General features: G+C 32.1%; 5 protein-coding genes across 10 annotated transcripts; 3 read left to right on the top strand and 2 right to left on the bottom strand.

Annotated features, from left to right (window-relative positions):
• Positions 1–1,551: 1,551 nt before the first annotated feature.
• On the top strand, positions 1,552–2,901 carry LOC126665301 (serine/threonine-protein phosphatase 7 long form homolog). The gene is made up of 2 exons (XM_050358060.2): positions 1,552–1,941; positions 2,039–2,901. Exons 1-2 carry the CDS (start codon positions 1,573–1,575, stop codon positions 2,615–2,617), a joined length of 948 nt encoding a protein of 315 aa, XP_050214017.2. The 5' UTR covers positions 1,552–1,572; the 3' UTR covers positions 2,618–2,901.
• A 4,160-nt stretch (positions 2,902–7,061) lies between these two features.
• Positions 7,062–12,446, top strand: LOC126664964 (transcriptional adapter ADA2). 6 transcript variants are annotated; one of them, XM_056106110.1, is made up of 14 exons: positions 7,064–7,403; positions 7,523–7,578; positions 8,037–8,112; positions 8,304–8,482; positions 8,910–8,975; positions 9,087–9,212; positions 9,298–9,370; positions 9,508–9,574; positions 9,659–9,717; positions 9,801–9,914; positions 9,992–10,211; positions 10,750–10,960; positions 11,685–11,933; positions 12,094–12,446. In XM_056106110.1, exons 4-14 carry the CDS (start codon positions 8,480–8,482, stop codon positions 12,283–12,285), a joined length of 1,380 nt encoding a protein of 459 aa, XP_055962085.1. In that variant the 5' UTR covers positions 7,064–7,403; positions 7,523–7,578; positions 8,037–8,112; positions 8,304–8,479; the 3' UTR covers positions 12,286–12,446. The 6 variants fall into 6 exon arrangements, with proteins under 6 accessions (XP_050213555.1, XP_050213556.1, XP_055962085.1 ...); XM_056106109.1 differs by having other exon boundaries at positions 8,037–8,176; XM_050357598.2 differs by lacking the exon at positions 8,037–8,112 and having other exon boundaries at positions 7,062–7,403.
• Positions 12,447–13,230: 784 nt separating this feature from the next.
• LOC126671256 (uncharacterized) lies at positions 13,231–13,903 on the top strand. Its single transcript, XM_050367920.2, has one exon. The coding sequence runs from the start codon at positions 13,369–13,371 to the stop codon at positions 13,864–13,866; it is 498 nt and encodes a 165-aa protein (XP_050223877.1). The 5' UTR covers positions 13,231–13,368; the 3' UTR covers positions 13,867–13,903.
• An 842-nt stretch (positions 13,904–14,745) lies between these two features.
• LOC126665292 (TPD1 protein homolog 1-like) lies at positions 14,746–16,255 on the bottom strand. The gene is given in 3 exon segments (XM_050358053.1): positions 14,746–15,144; positions 15,147–15,178; positions 16,246–16,255. Coding segments are annotated over 3 exon segments (339 nt in total). The 3' UTR covers positions 14,746–14,847.
• A 2,862-nt stretch (positions 16,256–19,117) lies between these two features.
• On the bottom strand, positions 19,118–19,700 carry LOC126665085 (uncharacterized). The gene has a single exon (XM_050357785.2). It carries the CDS (start codon positions 19,585–19,587, stop codon positions 19,285–19,287), a length of 303 nt encoding a protein of 100 aa, XP_050213742.1. The 5' UTR covers positions 19,588–19,700; the 3' UTR covers positions 19,118–19,284.
• Between the last annotated feature and the right edge of the window lie 2,843 nt (positions 19,701–22,543).

The raw sequence follows: 22,543 nt of genomic DNA, 5'->3' as shown, positions 1-22,543 counted from the left end.
AAGTTTCACAAAAGTCCTGACCTTTCAATTTTGTCAATTTTGGCCAAAAATGGATTATTTAGTTTCACAAAAATCCCGAACTTTCACTATTTCGCATGCCACATAGGCGTCACATAGGCGCCACATAGGCAAATTGAAATCAAATTGAGAGTTGGCCACAACTGAAACCAAATAATTTGTTTTTGGCCAAAATTGACAAAATTGAAAGGTCAGGACTTTTGTGAAACTTTTATGAAAGGTTTGGCCTTTTTACAACATTTGGCCTAAATTTTTTTATAACTGTAACTTTGTGAAAAAAAGTTAATATAAAAAATTTGAATTTACATTTAAATCGGCTAATTATTAAAAATTTGAATTTGACATGTAGAATATTCGAATTATATTTTAAATGAGAGTAACCCTCTTTTTAATTATTTGATAAATTTAGTACGATTAATTTTGAAAAATGAGCTGTCAGCCCTAAAAATGTAGTTAAAATTATATTTTTTAATGTAGTAATGACGACAAATGAGCTGCCAGCCCTAAAAAATTATTGGGATGGTACAATATTATCGACTCTGGGTGGAGTTGATTATGTTTCTGGTAAATCAGAACTGGTTGAGCTAACGAGTGTAGTGAATTTTGCCCAACTACAAGTCGTAATTAGAAGGGTAATTGGGCTGAACGATGCTGACGAGATAGTGAAGATTTATCTACGAGTGCCTCGGTTCGATGAACATGGAAGATTTCAAAAATATGATGGTTTTCCTATGGAGATAGATGTTCACATGGAAGCAATGTGGCGTAATGTTTCGCGGACGCCACAAATGAGGGTACTTGAGTTTTATATTGTGTACAATCTGTTATCTCAAGTACGTGCGGATGTAGACGACTGTGCGGATGTAGACGACTGTGCGGATGTAGACGATGGTGATGATTTTAGTGATGAAGATGAGGAAGAAGAACACTTCTACGGGGCCGTTGCTGATGACAACGAGGATGATGATGATGATGACATCGGTGGTGAGAATGGAGATGACACCCATGGTGAGAATGTCGGTGGTGAGTCGGAACAAAATACAGATCATTTTGAGTCGCGCCTTCCTCATGAGTACACGCATCAGAATGTTGACGACATGTGTGTCAATATGAATCTGTGGCCTAAAAAAATGCAATATGGGAAGCTGGCAAAGAGTTTGAATTGGGGATGGTTTTTAGTTCGAGGTATGCTGTCCAGATATGCGCGACGAGTTATCACATTGCAGCTAATAAAGAATACAAGAGCAGTCAAACAACTGGTAAAACAATAGTTCTTGGGTGTCTGAACAATGACACTTGCAATTGGAGGTTGCGTGCGTCTCTTTTAAAAGGCGAGACAGATTGGATGATAACAAGATATAACGCCAGCCGTGCGGCCCGACACTCGCTGCCTGACATCCGTGTTCGGCTTGACACGTCTCGCTACGAAGATGTAAGAAATTATGTTTCGGTTTTATTATCTCGTATGTTAAATAGCTTATTGTGGGAATGTTTTAATACTAAATATCTTATATTTTATACATGCAGTTTATCTGGCAGCCGTACACTGATGATATGCTGGACACTCTCCCAGCATATTGTTTGGATGGGCGCGCTTTTTGGCGGGCCACGGTTCCACTTATCTATTTTCATATTGTGGAGTGGCACCATGCAGACAGAGTTCTGCAGCAGTTCGGATTGCAACAGGGTATTCCAGACGCCCCACATCAGGACCACTCACTACACACCCTTACCCTGAAAAGCAGCTCATCTTGGATCCAGACACACTCTTACTACATTCGTGTGTGGGACGACAGGATCCGGTTTGTAATTTCAGGACAGTCCCTCCAGGACCCACCTCATTACCATTCCGAGTATATGGATTGGTTTCGGTATGTCACGCGTCGCTGGATCACACGACAGGGCGCTGAGCTCGGAGCACAGGTATTTTCTTAAATTATATGTTTTTCAATTAATTTATCAATGTCAAATTGTGGGTTAATGTCCTACTTTTTTTAACGTATTATATCTTTATTTGCAGGCCGATTTTGTGGAGCGTGTACGTAGGGATGCTCCTGTTGACACTGAGCTTCGGCGGTTCGCAGCCAGCACACAGAGAGGCACTAGAGAGGACCGCTGTGATGTTACATCGCCCCTTATCGAGCCTTCTATACCGCCGCATCGACTACCAGTCATACCTGACGCGCCGATAGATCCGACTACACTGCGACATCGACGGCGAGAGCGGCGTCATCCCCCTGCACCACCTCAGCGTCCGACCGATCCTATGCCTCCCCCAGTGGTTTTTCATCCTTTCAGAGGACATTACTATTACGCGGGGGTCCAGCTCTGCACCGCCACCCTTTTCATCGGGTCCTCCTTCTTCATCTGGCCAGTTTTACGGGGATTCGGCACATCACTATTTTCAGGGATCATGTTCATATCCAGTGCCACCAAGACCTTCTTCACCTTTTGTTCCACCGCCGCCTGCTTATGTACCACTTACGGTGCCTACTTTTTAGGTGCAGTGGGATCAGCCTACACAGGGTACACAGGACTTTCCAGCTTCACAGGGACTTCCAGAGACACCTGGGACTACAAACTTTCTATCATATGGTAGCAGTTGGTTAGGTCTAGACAGCATGGAGGCTATGATATTCCGCCAACAAGAAGAATTTGTTACCCCGCCACCAGCAACGACGAGTACGGCCATTCCCGAGGACCAGCAGGGTGACGACGGAGACGACGACGAGGACGCCGATGCAGGAGGGGGAGATGGTGATGGTCGCCCAGGTCGACGTTACCTCACCATCAGTACAGGCCGTCGGGCGAACCGTAACAGAAACAACTTGCGCTCGAACCTCCCGGTCACTAGCAGATATGACGATAGGACTCCTCGGTGATTTTTTTTTTGTACTTTGTAATTTTTAGTTTATTAAATATGTTATTGTTATGAAGTATAAATTTTATTTGAATATTTGTTAATATAATTATTTTGTAGTATTTTATAAATTTATTTTTGTAGAATGTTAAAAAAATTAACTAATTCAAACGTTTTAAAGTTAAAAAATTCAACAATTAAAACGTAAAATTTTTTTAACCAAAGATTTTTTCATTTTTAAATAAATAAAATATTAATTTTTTTTTTTAAATGATTGGGAGAAACCTCCCAATCATTAAAAATAAATCAAATGATTGGGAGAATTTTCTCCCAATCAGTGCAGACAGGGAATCAAATTCCCTGGCTGCACAAAAAGCAAACCGCGGAATAGTTACGCGGTTTGTCACGTTGGACAAAGCAAACCGTGTAAGTGTTCCGCGGTTTGCTTTGCCTATGTGGCTCCTCCCTGACTGGCCAGCGAGGAGCCACGTAAGCCAAACCGCGGAACAGTTCCGCGGTTTACACAAACCGCGGAACTGTTCCTCGGTCTGTAAGGCACTAAATGAGAATTTATTATTTTTTGGGGGTAATTTGAGAAATAATTAGCAAATGAGACACACAAGTGTCATTAACCCCGTTTTCAATTGTACCCCAATTTTTTAATTTCTGTTAATTCTTTCACTTAAATGATGAAATCATTCAATTAACTAAATATAAAGATGAAATTAAATTCTTTTTTATTCAAAAAAGTACAAATAAGTACTTTATTTTTAAAAACTAACTAAAAACCATTGTCAAATTAACACTAATTTAAATTCTTAATTAATGTAACTAAATTTAAATAAATTTTAAAAATATACAATTAATATATGCTAGAAATGGAGAATGTTTTTATATTTTTTCCAAATGAAAAAGACGTTAATTTAATATTTCAGGGTAAAATTGAAACACAAAAATGCAAAATAGGGTAAAATTGACAAGTTTTGAACGTCAGGGTATGATTGAAAAGGGGCTAAAAGTTCAGGGGGTTTTAAGGTATTAGGCCTTTATTTTATTTCAAAACAAAAGGGAGAAAAAAACATAACTATTATATGGCCTAGTGAAAGTCATCTTTAAAATTAGGCTGTGCACCTCGTGTGACGGAGAAATTATTAGTTAGATTCAGTCCATCACGTTATCCGTGGACTTATATCACATTATGACACGTTATTAAAATAATGTCAATCTCTTAATGTTACTATTCAAATGTGTAAATAAATAACAAACGAATTTATAAGATTGCCATTATTTTAATGACGTATCATGATATAACAGGCTTAGTCCGCAGATGACGTATTGGACTGAGTCTACGTAAAAATTTCTCGAGAGAAAATCCTAAACAGGAGGTAAAAATTGAACAAAAAGCATCTAAAATTAAAAAATCATTGTTGACATTCTCCAAGTGGATGGTAGGAAAACTACAATTTTGAATCTTAGATAGTTATTCACACCAAAAATTGTAACAAATCAGTGGGCCGCTATTTTATGAGGGAATTTTATACAGCACACTATTTCCTATTTTATTTACAATTTTATATTGTTTTTTGTCTTTACTTTTCTAATCTTTTTAACAAAAAAATATCTTCTTCTTTTATTAATTTTATAAATACTTTTTTCACATTTTTCTTATATTTTTTATCGTGTTTTTAGTGTAACTATGGTGTATTATAGTGTATATATTGTGTTTTTTAGTGTAACTTTGGTGATTTACAAATACACCATAAACACTGCAAATGTACCATAGATATACTAAAAAATAACATAAATACACCAAAAATTATATATACACCGAAAAACACCATTAATAACTATAAATACACCAAAAATACACTGTAACGTAAATACATTATAAAAACACTGCAAATACACCATAAATCAATTTGTTCTTATCAAAATCAGTAGCATTAAAATAAATAAACAAATCTATGAATAAGAGAAAGACAAAATAATTATATGAATAAAAGAATGATTTATAAACAAAAAAAATTATAGATTTACAATAATTTAGTTATAAAATGCTTAAACCATCACAAAAAACCTAAAAAATTATAAAAAAATCTAAAAATGTTGTTGAGAAATCCATAGTGCGAACAGAAGAGACAAACAAAAAGCGCGAATGAAAGAGACGAACGGAAAAGCGGCCGAAAGAGACGAGAAATCCATCGGAAATAGACAAACGGAAGTGCGAACGGTAAAGCAAACGGAAGAGACAAACGGAAAAACAATCGGAAGAGACAAACGGAAAAACAAACGGAAAAGAAGAAAAAAATAAGAGAAAATTTTGAGAGAAAGAGAGAAAAGAGAGAGTGGCTATGTAATTTTTTTACCTAAAATAAGATAAGCCTTCTATATATAGTGGGTATTTTTGTAAATATATTTGTTATCAGCATAAAGTGGGAAATTATGAGAAGATGGACAAATTTGTTGTAAATATATTTGAAAATGAGGTATTTTAATAATAATTTCTTATTTTATGTCGACAAATTATCATTGAATTTTTATTAATTATTCGGACAATATTTTATTACTCCCTCCGTCCATAAAAGATAGTCTTGTTTCATTTATACATCTATTAAGAAATTTAGTTTATTTAGTTAGAATTATACTAACTCCCTATAATACCCTTATTAAATAGTTAATGCATTATTCTTTTCAATACATTTATTGATTAATAATTCAAAATTACTCATAAAGTAAATATAAAATTATTTTATATATTCAAACTATCAAAAAGCATTAATTATTGTTGTCATCACAACTATTACTACTTTATTTAGGTGACTAAATCTAATTCAATTATGAATATTTTAGACATTTATTTAGTTAACTTTTTTCTAAAAATGAAAATAATCCTATAATTTGTGATGCCTAAAATAAAAACAAGCCTATTTTTTATAAACAGGAGTAGTATTTTAAATAATAATTTATTAATATTTTTGACATTAATTAATTTGAATATGATTTATATAAATTAAGTTTCATTTTCTATATTTTCTATAAATACTATTTAGCTATTTTTTCATAACTAGCATTTGTCTATTTGTCTAATAAATATTCAAGATCCAATATAAAATAATGATGTGTTCTTATTGATCTTTATACAGAACCATTGGAACTGAACTGTGTGGAATGATTATCTTCATATATAAGGCCATTTCCAACTCATTTTATATTTAAAACTCAATTTTATAAAAATAAAATAAGTTTTTTTTTTCAACCACAAACTCTATATTTATCTATAAATAAATTTCTCTTCAATCACAAATTTTATTTCTAACTCTAAAACAATATTTTAAATTACACTTTTGAGACGTTTGAAAAATTTATAAGCAAATTGACATGTAGCAGGAGACTTGAAGAATTAAATCATAATTGTCGCAACTATATATAAAAGCACGGATGTGGGAACGGACTATTGATGGATCAGATGGGTGGTGGATAGACATCGACGCATCTCTTCATGTTTGCCATGACCATTTAGTTTATGAAACGGTGAGTTTTGATGTAGCATAGTTAGTGAAACGATGAGTTTATATGTGAAAAAAAAGACCAAATGTTGGGCGATGATGTGTCATTTCCGACCTACATATTAGTAGAATTTGTCAGAATTAATATTGGTGTATTGAATTGAAAAAAAATCTAACTTATTGTATATGATCAATAAATTTTAAAGTTCGTGATTAAACTGAGAAAACATGTATAGTTTATAAATTTATGGGTTAATTTCATAAAAAATCACAAATTTTACACAAAGTTTCATTTTAATCACGACTTTTAAAAGTTGTCATATAAAAGCATGAACTTTCATTTTTTTCAAATCTATCACCGATTAATTTTCCGGTGTATTTTTACCTTTTATTTTTTTCAAATCCGCCGGATTCCGGTGGGCACGTTAGCAAAAATACACCAAAAATTGATTTGGTGATATATTTGAAAAAAATGAAAGCTCATAATTTTATATGACAATTTTTAAAAGTCGTGATTAAAATGAAATTTCGTGTAAAGGTCATGATATTTTATGAAATTAACCCTAAATTTATTAAACATTATCGCTAAACGTATTACTAATCAAATAATGTGGAATTGAAGGAGTTAAAATTCCTAATTCGTATGGATCCGACCCGACATTTGAAGAAAACGATGTGAGAAGGTCTCAATTTGAGACGAGGGAGAGTCAGGACCCGACCCAACATTTTGAAGGCAAAAGAGCCCGTTTTCTTTTTCTCTTCAGTTATTTATTTTCTGGGAAAACAAACAGATTGATTCAGCTTCCCACTAGCAGATAAAAAAATGACAGCCAGTTATTGTTATTCCCAGAAGAAGTAACTAACAAAATTAATTGAATTTTTGGAAGCTCGTCGATCCATCAATAATTGCTGAATTTTTCAAATTCTCGTTGTTATTTTTGAGCTAAATTATACTTCATATAAAAAATGGGTCGTTCCCGTGGAAAGTTTCACTCTGCCGATGACGACCCAACCCAGAGGTTTATTTATTTATTTCTTTTTCTTTTCTTTTTTGTGTTAATTTATTCAAGTTTAACACTTGATTAATGTGAAATGCATTTTTGCATAATTGGTAATGTTTGTTTTCATGACAATGCAGATCAAGGAGAAAGAAAAATGCTGCTACCGGAGAAAATTTAGAATCTTCATCAGCAGGTACTACCCATTACCCAATATGTTTATTTATTCCACTTTTATTTTTTGCATAATTTTATCTAGCTGCCCGCACGGGTTTGGCCTGAAAATCTGGGCACCAAGGTCGCGGGTTAAAACTCGCCATTTCTAATAAATAATGGAGTAGTTGGGACTCAGCTGAAATTGCCAGGTATGTGGACTTGCTCACATATCTAGTTTCAGTGGCGAACTCAGAAATATTTTATAAGATGGGTAAAATTGTATTGAATGTTTATAAGGTGGGCAAGATTGTACTGAAAGTTATAAGATGGACAAAATTTATAAAATATAAATTTTAAAGTGGGCAATGCTATAAATTTTAGGTGGAAAAACTATAATATTAGCTTATATATTCATATTTTTTCAAAGATCTAAAATAATAAGATAGTCAACTGGCCACCATAAGCTCTTACTAGGTCCGCCCCTGCCTGGTTTGACAGTGATCCTAAACTTCGGCCCGGGGAGAGTAAATCCTGTCACCAAAAAGAGTTTAGCTAGCTGCTTGATTCTGAGGCTGTACGTATTGCGAAATTGCTTAGTCTTATGTTAGTTTGATATTTGGAAATGTTGCTAACTTGAGGTAAATGAAATCTGTGCCTAATTAAGTTTCTAGAATTATAATTTAGTAAAATCATCTTTGAATTCTAGTGATTGATGTATGGTCCTTTTTTATGTATGCTTTTTATGTTTATCTCATTTGCATTCAGGTCAAGGAACAAGTGATGGGAAAAAAGCTTTGTACCATTGTAATTATTGCAATAAAGATATAACTGGTAAGATACGTATCAAGTGCGCAATTTGCCCTGATTTTGATCTATGTATAGAGTGCTTTTCTGTTGGAGCAGAAGTTTCACCTCACAAAAGCAATCATCCTTACAAGGTTATGGTTAGTGATTCCCTTCATGCTAAATTTCTATTCCGTTTATATACATGGTTGTTTTTTTGTGCTTCATATGACACGGAAATAAGCTTCTTCCTAAGGAAGTATCTTCATTGAGCCTAAATGTTAGATGTCCTCGGAAAGTTCTATTTACATGTTTATTTTTTACTTTGATTTAAAAATTGCGTCATTTGAATTATTCTTTGTATCTGTATTTAAGATACGGCAATGTACTATGTTTTAACTGATCTATTATGTGGTATAAAACAAGTAATTTCACCTATCACGTTTATCGTGTCTTTCTTTTGTTCTTATACTTTTTGAGTGGTTTAATCATTCTAATGTTATATGAACACGCATGTGGACGTCGTTCTAGAACTGCCATGTTAAAGTGCTGATGACAATGTGCATTTATGAGTTTTTATCTGTACAGGATAATTTGTCTTTCCCTCTAATTTGCCCCGATTGGCATGCAGATGATGAGACACTACTATTAGAGGTAGTTGTTTTAATGTATCTGTCTTTGTTTTGATTTATTACAAACAGCAGAATGTTTAGCAAGCAATATGGATTCACACATCATTTTTGTTACTTGGAACGCTCACTATAGGGAATTGAAATGTATGGACTAGGAAATTGGACAGAGGTTGCTGAGCATGTGGGAACAAAGAGCAAAGAAATGTGCATCGAACACTATACAAATGTTTATATGAGTTCCCCATATTTTCCTCTTCCAGTAAGATTCTTTGAGAAAGTCAATTCTCTGTTTAAAGTGCATTGTTCAACCCAAATAAACGTATAAGCATTTTTCCTCTTTGTAGGATATGTCTCATGTGGTAGGAAAAAATAGAAAGGAGCTTCTTGCCATGGCTAAAGGACACGAGGACAAAAAAGGTCTGGTGATATCTTTAGTTGTTATGTTCCTCATACTTCTATTTTCTCATCTCTGATTTAGCACGTTAAATTGTAATTCTACAAGTTGTAATGCTCGCCTTTTTTTGCTAAATTTCTCAAGTTGTTTTTTTGACTAGTAGGGTCCTCTATGCTTGGCGAGCATACTTTGAAAGAGGAGTCACCATTTTCTCCTTCCAGAGTCAAGTATGGCTTGAGTTCTTCTCCATGCATTCATTACCTCTTATCCATTTGCCAATCCTCTTATGTGTTTATTCCTGATTAACTCAGAGTTGAAGAAATGCATAAAGGGCCACACCTTGGACGGTTACTGTCCCCATTAAATACAGGTAAGATGCACATTTCCTTCTATTTTGGTTATGGTAATATTCCAATAGTATCATGATTGTGATTAGTCCTTCCATTGTATCAGAAGCCGAATCTGGAATCCGTACTAATAGCATAAATGCAGCAGCAAAATCTGCTAATAAGAAGGCATCAAAGATAGCCCGCATTAAAGATAGCCCCAGTGTTGTTAAAGTTGAAGGTTTGTAAAATTGTAATCTAGTATGATTGTGTATGAGGGCTGCTGCTGTTGGTCATAAATATTTGTTTTGTTTGTAGATCCTCAAACAGATAGGACTTTTAAAGGGAAAAAACCAAATCCTGCTGGGAAAGATGGATCTTTAGTAGAGTCGAGTGGCTACAATGCCAAAAGGCAAGAATTCGACCCTGAATATGACAATGACGCCGAGCAGTTGCTGGCTGAGATGGAATTTAAAGACACTGACACAGAAGATGAGCGTGAGCTGAAGCTGCGAGTGCTCCGTATCTATGCAAAGAGGTATTATGTAGTGTGATTGCAAGTGGATTAGTTTGTGATGTTTTAAGGGTGGGTCTCATTGCCAGTTAGCGGTTGCTAAATTATTCAGACATTAGGCATATGTTTTGATAGTTAAAACAATCAGATGTTACTCAAATGTTTCCTCATCATATCCCTGAACTTCTGGTCAAGTAATTAGTTTCATCCATGTGATACTATGCCTAGAAATGCTAGGAGCCTTATAGGCATTTAATCCCAAGGCATGCCTCAACCCAGCCTGAGGACACATTGTTCAACTGTCTTCTCAAATCTCTCATGTTACGTCATCTTAGTCGAGATCAAAGATCAAATTACTTTCACACCAAGTTGATACAATTTTAAGATATTGCATCTTATAGCTTTTGTTTGCTAGAATGTTTGCTTTAAGAATAACGACACGCTCTTTTGTTTTGACTGTTGAAAGATATATTACCAGGTTATCTTCTTTATACCTTATTATGGTTGCAGCAATTTATAATCTGTTTCACATAATCATGTAAATTAAGTGGATATATGTCAGGCTTGATGAGAGAAAGCGCAGAAAGGATTTTATATTGGAAAGAGATTTGTTATATCCAAATCCTTTTGAGAAGGACTTATCTCCTGATGAGAAAGCACTATGTCGGCAATATGATGTCTTCATGCGTTTTCATTCTAAGGAAGAGCATGATGATTTACTTCAGACCGTTATATCAGAACACAGAACTCTGACAAGAATTCAAGAACTCAAGGTATACAATTCATCGATGCCATCACAATGTAATTTATAATTCACAATTCGCATGGTTTTCTTGATTCCTTTCCTAGAATAAATATTACAAGTTGCTACCATGTGTTATCATCATTATTGGGTAGCTGATTTTGGGGGTACTGAACTTTTCCTAAATTACATAATGGTTATCGAACTTTAAAACGTAACAAAATGGTTGCTAAACTATTATTTTATGTTAAGAAGAAGGATTTTTGGTCACCGAAGAAAATGATTTGGACTCGATTTTTGGTTGATTATGTACATAGATAAAATTTAAGGTATTATTTGTCATAAATAATCAAAAATTGATTGCCACATAAGCATAATTTGACCGAAATTCACTTAAAAACCTCCCGGAATCACAAATTTGAAAGTTCTGTAACCATTTTGTTTCGTTTTAAAATTCAGTAACCATTTTATAATTTTGAGAAAGTTCAGTAACCCTAGAATCAGTTACCCCATCATTATTAATACAAGCTGTACATGTGTTGAGCCCTTCAGTTTTAGTACTAGCAGGACAGGTTACTACGATTAAAACTACTATGCATCTGTTCTGCATAAACACAATTTGTTTTAATGAGCAAGCATTTGTGAACCGCACCGCTCATCATACCTATAATGATGCTCTCATAAGCATGTAAATTTGATTGATAGATGAAAATGGTAATAATGCATTGAATTGATGCGCTGGCACGAGAATACAGGAAGCCCGAGGCGCTGGTTGTCGTACATCTGCTGAAGCAGATAGATATCTTGAAGAGAAACGAAAGAGGGAAGCTGAAGAAAGTTGCGAGAGAGCAAAAGAAAGTGGGCCAAGTAACCAGGGAGGTCCAAATGTTTATATGGGATCAGAGTCATTTAGCAAGGATTCAAATTCAAGAATGGGTGGACAGAGCTACGTTAATGATTTTGACAGATTGGGATTTCACGAGTCTCAGTTACTCTCTGAAGCTGTAAGTACTGGATTGCTCATGTCTCTACATCCTTTTTATGCGTCGTGCTGTTCTTTGTTGTGCCTCAGAATTAAACATATTACCATTTACGAGCTATGAACCTCCGATTGCTTGTTATTCAAAAGAAGAAATTTGGTGATTTAGATTTGTTAATTTGCAGGAGAAACGACTGTGCCATGAGATTAAGCTGCCAGCACCTGTGTATCTGAAGATGCAGGAGGTGATGACGAAAGAAATATTTAGCGGAAATATCAGTAAGAAATCTGATGCTCATCCCTTATTCAAGCTTGATACCACCAAAGTTGATAGAGTTTATGATGTACTTGTGAAGAAGGGGATTGCTCAGCCCTGATGCTACTGCATTTTAGTTGTAAATTCTTAATGAAAATGAAAATCTACTTGCTCCCTACTTATTATGTAGCTTTATCCCCTTGCATGTATTTTAAGTTTGAACTCTCAATTTTTGAAAGAAAAATTTTTTTTATTGAGAATAACAATTTTTTTTAGTATTAAGTTGTTTACCACTTTTTTATATAGTTTTCAATTTTGCAACACTGTTTTTCATTTTTATTATTTAAATTTTCAAATATGCAATGGTTGTTTTAATAATATTATTTCTAACATTAAATATTAATTTTCTCCGGTATTGGAGGCAAAACTCAAATGCCATTTTATTTAGAGCAAATTACTATAACACCCCTTACATTTGACATAATTTACATTTTAATTTTTCTTATTTGAAAATCAAACGATATGGTCCCTCACTTTTGTTTTTGTCGACGATCTAGTCATTCCATCCATTTTTTGTGTCAGTCAGCTAAATCAACGAAATTATATGGTTCCCCACTTTTGTATTTGTCAATGATTTAGTCCCTCGCTTTTGTTTTTGTCAACGATTTCGTCCCTCGTATTTGAAAATTGATTTACTCCTAAGCACTTTAATCTCGTTGACTAACACCAAAAATGGACGGAGGGACTAAACTGTTGTTGAAAATAAAAGTGAAGGGCCACTTATTTTAATTTTCAAACAGAAAATACTAAAGTGTGAATTATGTCAAATGTGAGACGTCTCATAATAATTTGCTCTTTTATTTATTTATTTATTTATCATTTTTGGAACCATTTTCTGTTGAACAAAACAGTAAGGAAACATGTGAATGCAGAAAAATCTCCACACCATGCCAGGTGCGCGACGCGGGTCGGATCCGGATTAGTCAGGGCGACGCCTTGGAAACCGGATGGGCTTACCAAAAAAGAATAAATGAGAAAATTTAAGTTTTTAGATAGAGATAAGATGCATAGAGTGAAACAAAGCAGCCACACAATCTTTCTCATATGCTTCCCTGCTTCTAACACTAAAATATAAAAACCAGTAGAGAATCACCAAATCAATAAAAGAAGAACACCATGGTCTGAGCTCAACATTAAACCATAAATGAAGACAATATTCACACTCAGCTCCCAATTCAACTTCCTACCAGTTGTAACATGCTCCACTCTCCCCAACCCATCTCCAAAAAATCCATACAAGTCAATACAATTCACAACACCCATAGCCCAAGAACCCTTGAAACATAAGCTAAACCATGCATCTGCAAATGGGCATCTAAGGTTTGCTGTTGTCGGAGCTGCATCGCTGGGAATTGCGTTGCTTGTGATGGGGATGGATGATAGCAGTAGGGCATTGGCTTTGGGACCTGAAGGTCCATTGATGGAGGAGTTTTGGGATAATGTCAGGAGATATGCACTCTATGCACTGACTGTCAGTACAGGGGCTCTTTGGGCTCTTTTAGAGCCTATTGTGGAGTTGCTCAAGAATCCAGTTTCTGCTGTGCTTGTTATTCTTATTCTTGGAGGTGGCTTTTTCATTGTTTCTCAGGTTTTATCTGCCATGGTTGGTGTCACTGATTTCAGTTATGATTATGGTTACTAGATGTAAACTTTTCGTTTTAACTATTGCGAATTTTGTAGAGTTGTGCTATGATTTTCTTTCTGTTTATGTTCATACTACCTTATCTTGTGCGGTTGTGTGAACCTTACCTGTTATTGACGTGTCACATCACGAGCGATGTAACAAATGTCACATTACGAGCAATGTGCGAAGATGTGAGACATAACGAGCAATGTGCAAAATAGTTAAGTAAAACTAGTAGTTTTGAAAGTGTTCTCAAAACAAAATGGAATGGGGAAACATAGAAGTCCATAAGGTTTGCTACAATATAACTCCATATGCAGGCAGTTTGTGATGCATTGCCTAATTACTACTAATAAAAGGAAAAAGGTACGAAAATGACCCTAATGTACAGCTCGCCCAATTACTATGTTAAGAAGAAGGATTTTTGGTCATTGTTTAATTACTATTAACTCCATATGCTGGCAGTTTCTTGTAAGCACTTTATGTATTTCGAATCTCAAAAATGCTTCTAACGTCTTGAAAACGAGTTAAAAGACAAAAAAACTCAACCCTGTTTACATTTTTGTTTAACACTATATAATTTTTGTGTCCTTTTGATGTATTATCAAGACATTATGGTCATTTTTGAGATCTAAAATGCATGGGGTGCTTATAAGAGACGCAGACTATACATTAGGATTTTTGCCGCTTCTCCCTTAATAAAAAAAACATTCTCTTTATGGAGTTGTTTAAAGCTAAATAAATGAAACAGTGATGGAAAAAATTGGGTGTAGAGCAACTCATTATTCTTACTCAATGATAATTTTGAGATTCCAAATTGAGAATGATCAGTCTGGATTTGAATGTCCAAATAGCCAAATGATGAAATTTTCAGGTTGATAAGAGAATAATGTCCTGGATAGATTGAAAAGGCAATAGCAGTAGTTGTCCTGCAACTTTTGTGCTTAGTATCATATACATATAATCGACATTTACATATAAAAATCAACAATGCGGGGCTCAGCAACAATCAACAGTTGTGACGGATAATGGGTAGCGAAAACTATTAGCGTCCTGGAAGGAGACAGCTTCACCAGGGGCAAGAGGTTCTCCGTCGTTGACAAGGCAGTCATCGAAGAAGATTCGCCTGAAAACCGAAGGACTTATTAACCGGAGCGAGCTGAACCAACCACAGCTTACATGAATATTGGAGATACTACAGTCGCATGTATTAAGAATCTGGACGGTGTATGATGGAACTCCATTTGGAAGTGGACTTATGGTGCCTTCATATATTACAATATCAGCTTTTGAGCATATGATGTTCCTATGCGATTTCTGTCTCCATTATCTGTTTATGAAGCACGGAAACTTCGACGAAGTTGCGTGTCCCGTTTCGGAAACGTTTTGGAAACCGGAAACTCTCAAAAACTCTCGGAAACTTATAAGGAAATGTTTCGGGCCGTTTCTGTAAATAAAAAATATAAAAAAGTTGTAAAAAAATCTAAAAAATCCTCAACAAATAATTTTTTGAACCAATTATCCATGATTTTTATTGTTCACGTTATCTACGATATAACCTATTTTCTTATTTTTGTTGCATTTAGTTATATTTGATTTATTTTATTAATTGGTATAAATAAAATTTAATATATATAGCATTTTATAGTTTTTAATTTTATAAATATATCTCTATATTTTTATTATTTACACGTTTTCCCCACGTTTCGTGTTCTTTATTTTAGAAAAATGCCCGTTTCCGCGTGTCCGTTTCGTGTCGTTTCCGTTTCCCGTTTCCGTTTTCGTGCTACCTTCCAAGTTAAGATGCTCAATTCAATTGTTTTTATGCCTAATACTTCAAAAAACCCCGACCTTTTAGCCCCGTTTCAATTCTAACCTGACGTTAAAAACTGGTCAATTTTACCCTATTTTGCATTTTCTCGTTTCAATTGTACCCTAATTTTTTAATTTTTCATAATTTTTTTATTTAAATAATGAAATCATTTAATTAACTAAGTTAAAAGATAAAATTAGATTTATTACCATTCAAAAAAATACAAATAAGTCTTTTATTTTTAAAAACTAACTAAAAACCATAATCAAATTAAAACTAATTTAAATTCTTAATTAATTTAACTAAATCTAAATAAATTTTCAACATATACAATTAATATATGCTAGACATGGCGAACATTTTTTAATTTTTTCCAAATGAAAAAAACGTCAATTTAATATTTCAGGGTACAATTGGAACTTAAAAATACAAAATAGGGTAAAATTGACAAGTAATCAACGTTAGAATATGATTAAAAAGTGGTTAAAAGATTGGAGGTTTATGAGGCATTAGCCCATTGTTTTTATAATTTCCCTCAAAGATATAACTCACACCTTTTTTTTGAGGAAAGATATAACTCACACCTAAATACATTTCTGAGGCTTAATTAATTGTTTGTTTCAGTATACTCCCTCCGTCCCATTCTAATTGAGAAAATTTCAATTGCACATTATTTAAGAAATTTTAGTAACATTATTTTTATATCCTTACATTACATTAAATGCATCACAACTTTTTAAAAATATGCTTTCTAAATGCATTAATTGAAGAGGGTATAAAGAGAAAAGTAGTGTGAAAAGTACTCTATAAATAGAAAGTGTCAATTAGAATGGGATACCCAAAAAGGAAATAGTGTTCAATTAGAATGGGACGGAGGGAGTATTAAACAATTAATGGAGTAATTTGCTTATATCTAGTTTGGAATTTCAATTTAGATACTCCCCTTTGACCATAATATTTGTCGCTATAGCCTTTTTACATTAATTAAAAAAATTACAATTCTATTTGAATTTTCGTTGAGTTTTGTTTTTTCATATTTTTCTTCACAAAATTTGAAAGTATAACAAATAATGTATTTGTTTTTGTTATATTTTATGCAAAAGGTATAAAAAAACTCTTATACTCTTCAAAAATACATTTTGAATACAAAAAATCCCTCGTCGTTTTTAAACTGAACAGAAAAACTCTTTTGTCCATGATTTTGACAGACTGATGTTAACTTGCTGACGTGATAATAAGAAAAAAGTTCAAAAATAACCTTAATATATAAATGTTTATCAATTTCAAATTTATAATTTTTAACACTTTTCCACCCCTAATTAAATTAGCAGTTTTTTAACACTTACTAACTACCTCTAATTAATTGATTTTTTTAATTAAAACCTAACTAAACCAATTTAAACTCAATTAAACTAATTAAAACCAAATAAATCAATCAAAATTTAACTAAATCTGATTAAACTAATCAAAATTCAAGTAAACCTAATTAAACCAATTAAAACCCAATCAATCAAATATTATTAGATCTAATTAAACAAATTAAAATCAATTTAAATTCAATTAATAAAGTCTAACTAAGTGTAATTAAATCAACAAAACTCAATTAAATAAATAAAATCAAATAAAATCAAACCAAATTTAATCTAATTGAAACCTATTTCGAAAACCACCGGTCTTTTTCCGATAATTGAATTTTTCTTTTAAAATCAGACAAAATTTAATCTAAAAAGATTATTGATTTGTTTTTTTTAGATAAAAACTGATTAACGCAGTTGAGCTAGGTTCATCGGAGAACTGATGATCCCAATAGTAAATTTTTTGTTAGTAAACTGATAGTAGATTTATCGATAGTAGATTTTTTGTTATTTTGATAATAAATTTTTTGTTAGTAAACCGATAGTAGATTTACCGTATTTTTATAAATAAAAACCGTTAGTATACTGATAGTAAATTTTTTGTTTGTATTAGTAAACTGTTAGTAAACCGGTAATAAATTTACTAAGTTTTTTAAAATAAAAACCGTATTTTTTTAATCAAAAAGTCTAATTTCGCAACTTTTAAAAGTCAGACCGTAAAAATCAACCCAAACTGGTCAAACCGGATTTTTCAAAATATTTACACACAGTATGGGTATTTTTGAAAAACTCCTAAAAATTTCATACTGGGTCCATTTAGCTATTTTCAAAATTTGTTGGGTTTCATCTCATTTTGAGTCCACCGGTCTGGGCCGGTGCAAATAAAATTTAATAATCACGATAAAATAAATCAAAATTAGTCAATAAAATATATGAAAAATAATAGTTTTAGTACCCCCATTATTAATTATCTATAAAAACTGTCCAAATTTTCATGAATAGATATAGAAATTTTGAGGGGAAAGGGAAAATAAATAAATATAATGTTAGTGTAAATGACTAATTAAAAGTTATTTTTGTTAAATTCTTGATTTTATCTGGCCATATCGGAGTGACTGGAAAAATCAACATAAATGTATATGTATTAGAAAAAATGTCCCTTTGTAAACAATCAGGCACTAGAAAAAATGTCCCTTTCTATAATATATTTAAAGTCTAACTCAATCAAATTCTTTTGAAATGGGAAGTTAATTTTTGCTGTGTATTCTGCTGTTTTGTTCTGTTTTTCTTGTTTGTGCTTTGGCTAGCTGCTAGCTTATTGTAACTGGGCTTGCCTGGGTTGTATTTTTGGGCATCTTTTAACCAATATAAGTTGCTTTTGTTTGGCAATTAACCAAACAAAAATCTTTTAAAATGAGAACTTTGTTGTTAAAATATCTCTGGCAATTTAAAACAAAGTACTCAGAGTCAGACCTCATTTTTATGATAACACAGTCCTCATTTGTTAACCTTGTGTAAGGAATAAGAAATGAAATCTTCATAATAATACCTCAAAAAGAAAATATTTGCAAATTTAATTACCAAAATGCATGTTTTTAGTCGTGTCTCTGCATGTCTCAATTTTTATTTTGTTACTGTACAATTTTAAACAATTTCAAATGGTGTTTAAAACACACAATTTAAACATCTTTTTAAAACCCGTTTTTAAGAAAGATTCTAAATGAATTTCAAATGGTTTTTAGAAATACAAATTGCAACCGTTTTAAAAAAACTGTTTTTTAAACAATTTCAAATGGTTTTAAAATAATTTTAGATAGTTTCTAAAACACATTTTGAAACCATTTCAAAAATGGAGTATTTTTATAATTTTTTAGAGTGAAAAAACAAATTTTCAATAAACAAGTAAACAAATAAACATTCAAATCGAGAGTATTTTTTGCAAATATTTTCAAAAACATAGTATTTTTGCCTAAAAACATTTCTATTCAACGAAACACAAGGATTGAATTGTTATAAAGTGACAACTTAATTGGTACTACTAGAATATGAAAAATGACTAAAAAAATAAATTTGAAAGGAAACAATGAAGAAGTACTATAACTTCAGATAACAAAATCAGGATTGAGTTTAATAATATTTTCTAAATTCGATACAATAAAAAAAAAAATTCTTCTCTAAGTAAGGCAATACATAGTTTTACATATAAATAAAAACATCTAATACACATAACATTAATTTCTCCACAGCACAGGAAAAAAGAATTAACAATCAATATTGATGAGGCCACAAGAATGTCCCAATTGCAAAAGCCCTCTTCTCTTCAAGGGTACCCTTAAAGTTTAGGCCATATTGTTTAAGAAGCATATCTACCCTCCATTCTTCCATTTTCTCATAGTCAGTTTTGGAATATCTAGGGTAATGCAGAGGCATCTGAAACAAACCTGAAGGGCACTTTTCCACCTTGACATGTGGTTCATTAGGGACCCCTAAAAATTCAGTACCCTGGATCTGGCTATTATTAGGGTACCCTAAAACATGACATGCAGAGTGAAGAAGCCATTTCAAGCCCATCTCTGTGTATGTGTGTGTAGAACTAGAAGTTTGAAGTAAATTAATTAGGTTTAGAGAAATTTTAAGAAAATTAGAGAAATTTTAAGAAATTTAGAGAAGGTTGAGGCGAATTAGGTTTAGAGAAATAGAGTTGTATTTATAGTGGGCCGTGGACAGGTTAAATGACAAAGCTGTAAAATGTTAATTATGCGGTAATTAATGAGGACTCTAGAATCCCATTTCCTCACGACTAGTAATAATAAGATATTCTATAATTATCAATTAAGTAGGGTTTGCTATTTGGAATTAGGCATGTTCATTGGTCGGTTCGGTTTAAAATCCGCCTACCCGACTAATCAAAGCTTGATAAAAATTTAAATTGAACCGGACTGAACTTTATATTCAAACCATATAAAATTGAACCGAAAAATCTCATTTTGGTTCGGTTCGTTGAAATCCAAGCTGATTTTTTATTTTTCATTTGAAAGTTAATTTAAATATTAAAAAATATTGTCTACTAATTAATTGTCTATAAATATTTATTAGTATATTTTATCTATCATATAAAATTTATTAACTTATTTGTAAGATATAACCAAAGTATAAATAAATATATTCATATTAATTTTAAAAATTTCTTAGTCGGTTTTTAGTGTTTTTGGTTTTAAAAATGTAAAAAACCGTACAAACTAAACTAAATTATATTAACGAAATAACCAAGTTATTATAAGAATATTTATTCGATTCGACTCGGTTTTACAGCTGATTCGGTTTTAGCACACCCTTACTTGGAATGTGGACATAGGTCATAGGTTTTCGTACAAAACATAACAAACACATAATTGAGTTCCGTGTAATTGGTCGTTGACGAAATGTGCAATAATGTGAAGTAACTTGGCAATCAAGTTACAGTAGACCTCAGTTAATTCCAAATATAGAGTTCTGTTTTAAAAATGTATGAGCGATTTCCGCGGATTTGCAGTTGTTACAATTGCTAAATAATTAAGGGTGCCAGCTACTTCAAACTTCAGTAATTTAAAATTAGAAAGTTAACTATTAGTAATTTTTTTAGTTACAGTCAAAGTTTCCATTTACTTCCACTACCCTTAAAATTACAGAAACGGAAACCATTATGTATGCCTGCCTGGTGTTGCTAAACAAAGAGAGTCCTAAATTAAAAAATTTCTTAATTATAAAATCAATGTAACTAGTAAAAGACCTTGTTTGCCAAAATATGTAAGATTTTTTTTTTTTTTTCACAAAACTATCTTTTTTTACGGAGTTCTTTTTTTCATTCTGGTAATTTTTTGAAATACGTATTTTGATAACTTATTTACACCTTTACCTGTCAAGTTTTGATTTTTCTTTTTTTCCTTTTTTTATTTACGAAAAATACTTTTTTGTTTTTTTAATTTCAAAAATACCTTATTTTCAGTTTCCAATTTCGATTTTCAGTTTTTTGGTTCGGTTGACCGAACTGACCGACAGTTTTTTTATATAGTATAAGATTAGTGTATATATATTGTTAATTTTTATTTTTTATAGATTTTTTTCCTAGAATTTTTTTTATAGTGTAACAGTAGTGTATATATAGTGTTTTTATGGTGTTTATATAGTGTAAAATTAGTGTATATATAGTGTATAAGTAGTGTATTTATGGCATTTTGTAGTGTTTTTTGTGGTTTACACCATGAAACACTACAAATACACCATAAACACTGCAAATACACCATAAACACTACAAATACACCATAAACACTGTAAATGCACCATAAATATACTAAAAACGGCAGAAATACACTATATTTACACCAAAAATACACTAAAACGTAAATATATTTTAAAATTAATACAAATGCAGCATAAATCAATTTTTTCTTTACAAAATCAGTAGTAATAAACAAATTTATGAATAAGAGAAGACAAAATAAATAATTATATGAATTATAGAACAATTTTATAAACAAAAAATTATAGATTTACAATAATTTATTTACAAAATATTTAAAAACCTAAAAAATTACACAAATCTAAAAAACGAGTCGAGAAATCCATAGCGCGAACGGAAGAAAAGAACGGATTAGCGCGAACGGAAAAGACGAACAGAAAAACGACCGGAAACGACGAGAAATCCATCGGAAGTAGACGAACAGAAGCGCGACCGGAAAGACGAACGGAAAAGACGAACGGAAAAATAATCGGAGGAAATAAACTGAAAATCAAATGAAAAAGAAGAAGAAAAAAAGAGAGAACTTTGAAAGAGAAAAGAGAGAAGAGAGAAAAAAAAGGTGGCTATGTAAAAATTTAACCTAAAATAAGATAAGGCTTTTTTATATAGTGAGTATTTTTTGTAAATAAGTTAGCTTATTGGGTAACGTAGGATAAAAGGAAAAGATGAGCCAAAATGGTGTAAATACTTTACCAAAAACAGGTATTTGGAAAATAAATTCTATTTCATTTTCTATAAAAATACACTAATTTAATTAATTTTTAAGAGAGCGAATTTTTAAAATATTAAATTTAAAAACAAATGCATGTTTATAGAAAAAAATGTTTTGTACAAATAAAAGCTAAAGATGTGATTTTCTAAAAATATTTCATATTTCACTTTTTCGTTTATGGTTCAAACTTTTTAAAACTTCAACTTTAGTTGATTTCAGTTTCAGTTGTAGACATTAGTTTAAATTTAGTGGAAAAGAGTTTGAATATACTCCTCATATTACTTAATGTTTGGAATTTTTGAGTAATATTTAACTTAATTAATTAAGTTAAGTTGAAATAAATTCTATTATGAACCGCAACATAATGAAAATAAATGCTGAAAATTTTAATTTAGGTTATTAAGTTGGTTATCAAACACCACTTTTAGGTTATAAATTAGGTTTAATTACAATAAAATGCCAAACGTATGCGCGGGAGGTCAGTTATAGCCAAACGTTTAAAAATTGGCAGAAATAGCCATTTTTAACTATCTCAG

The sequence above is a fragment of the Mercurialis annua genome, linkage group LG1-X (genome assembly GCF_937616625.2).
Source record: "Mercurialis annua linkage group LG1-X, ddMerAnnu1.2, whole genome shotgun sequence".
Taxonomy (NCBI): domain Eukaryota; kingdom Viridiplantae; phylum Streptophyta; class Magnoliopsida; order Malpighiales; family Euphorbiaceae; genus Mercurialis; species Mercurialis annua.
Note: the sequence above shows the minus strand (reverse complement) of the source record. Positions and strands in the feature narration are given on the sequence as shown.

What these genes read in the sequence shown, in the direction of transcription:
- LOC126665085 (XM_050357785.2), bottom strand. Translation starts at nt 19,587, where the DNA reads ATGGGCTTGAAATGGCTTCTTCACTCTGCATGTCATGTTTTAGGGTAC.
- LOC126664964 (XM_050357598.2), top strand. Translation starts at nt 7,351, where the DNA reads ATGGGTCGTTCCCGTGGAAAGTTTCACTCTGCCGATGACGACCCAACC. An exon ending in TTTTCTCCTTCCAGAGTCAA is followed by an intron (nt 9,575 to 9,658) that starts GTATGGCTTGAG and finishes TGATTAACTCAG; the next exon opens with AGTTGAAGAAATGCATAAAG. An exon ending in CTCAGTTACTCTCTGAAGCT is followed by an intron (nt 11,934 to 12,093) that starts GTAAGTACTGGA and finishes GTTAATTTGCAG; the next exon opens with GAGAAACGACTGTGCCATGA.
- LOC126665301 (XM_050358060.2), top strand. Translation starts at nt 1,573, where the DNA reads ATGCTGGACACTCTCCCAGCATATTGTTTGGATGGGCGCGCTTTTTGG. An exon ending in GCGCTGAGCTCGGAGCACAG is followed by an intron (nt 1,942 to 2,038) that starts GTATTTTCTTAA and finishes CTTTATTTGCAG; the next exon opens with GCCGATTTTGTGGAGCGTGT.
- LOC126671256 (XM_050367920.2), top strand. Translation starts at nt 13,369, where the DNA reads ATGAAGACAATATTCACACTCAGCTCCCAATTCAACTTCCTACCAGTT.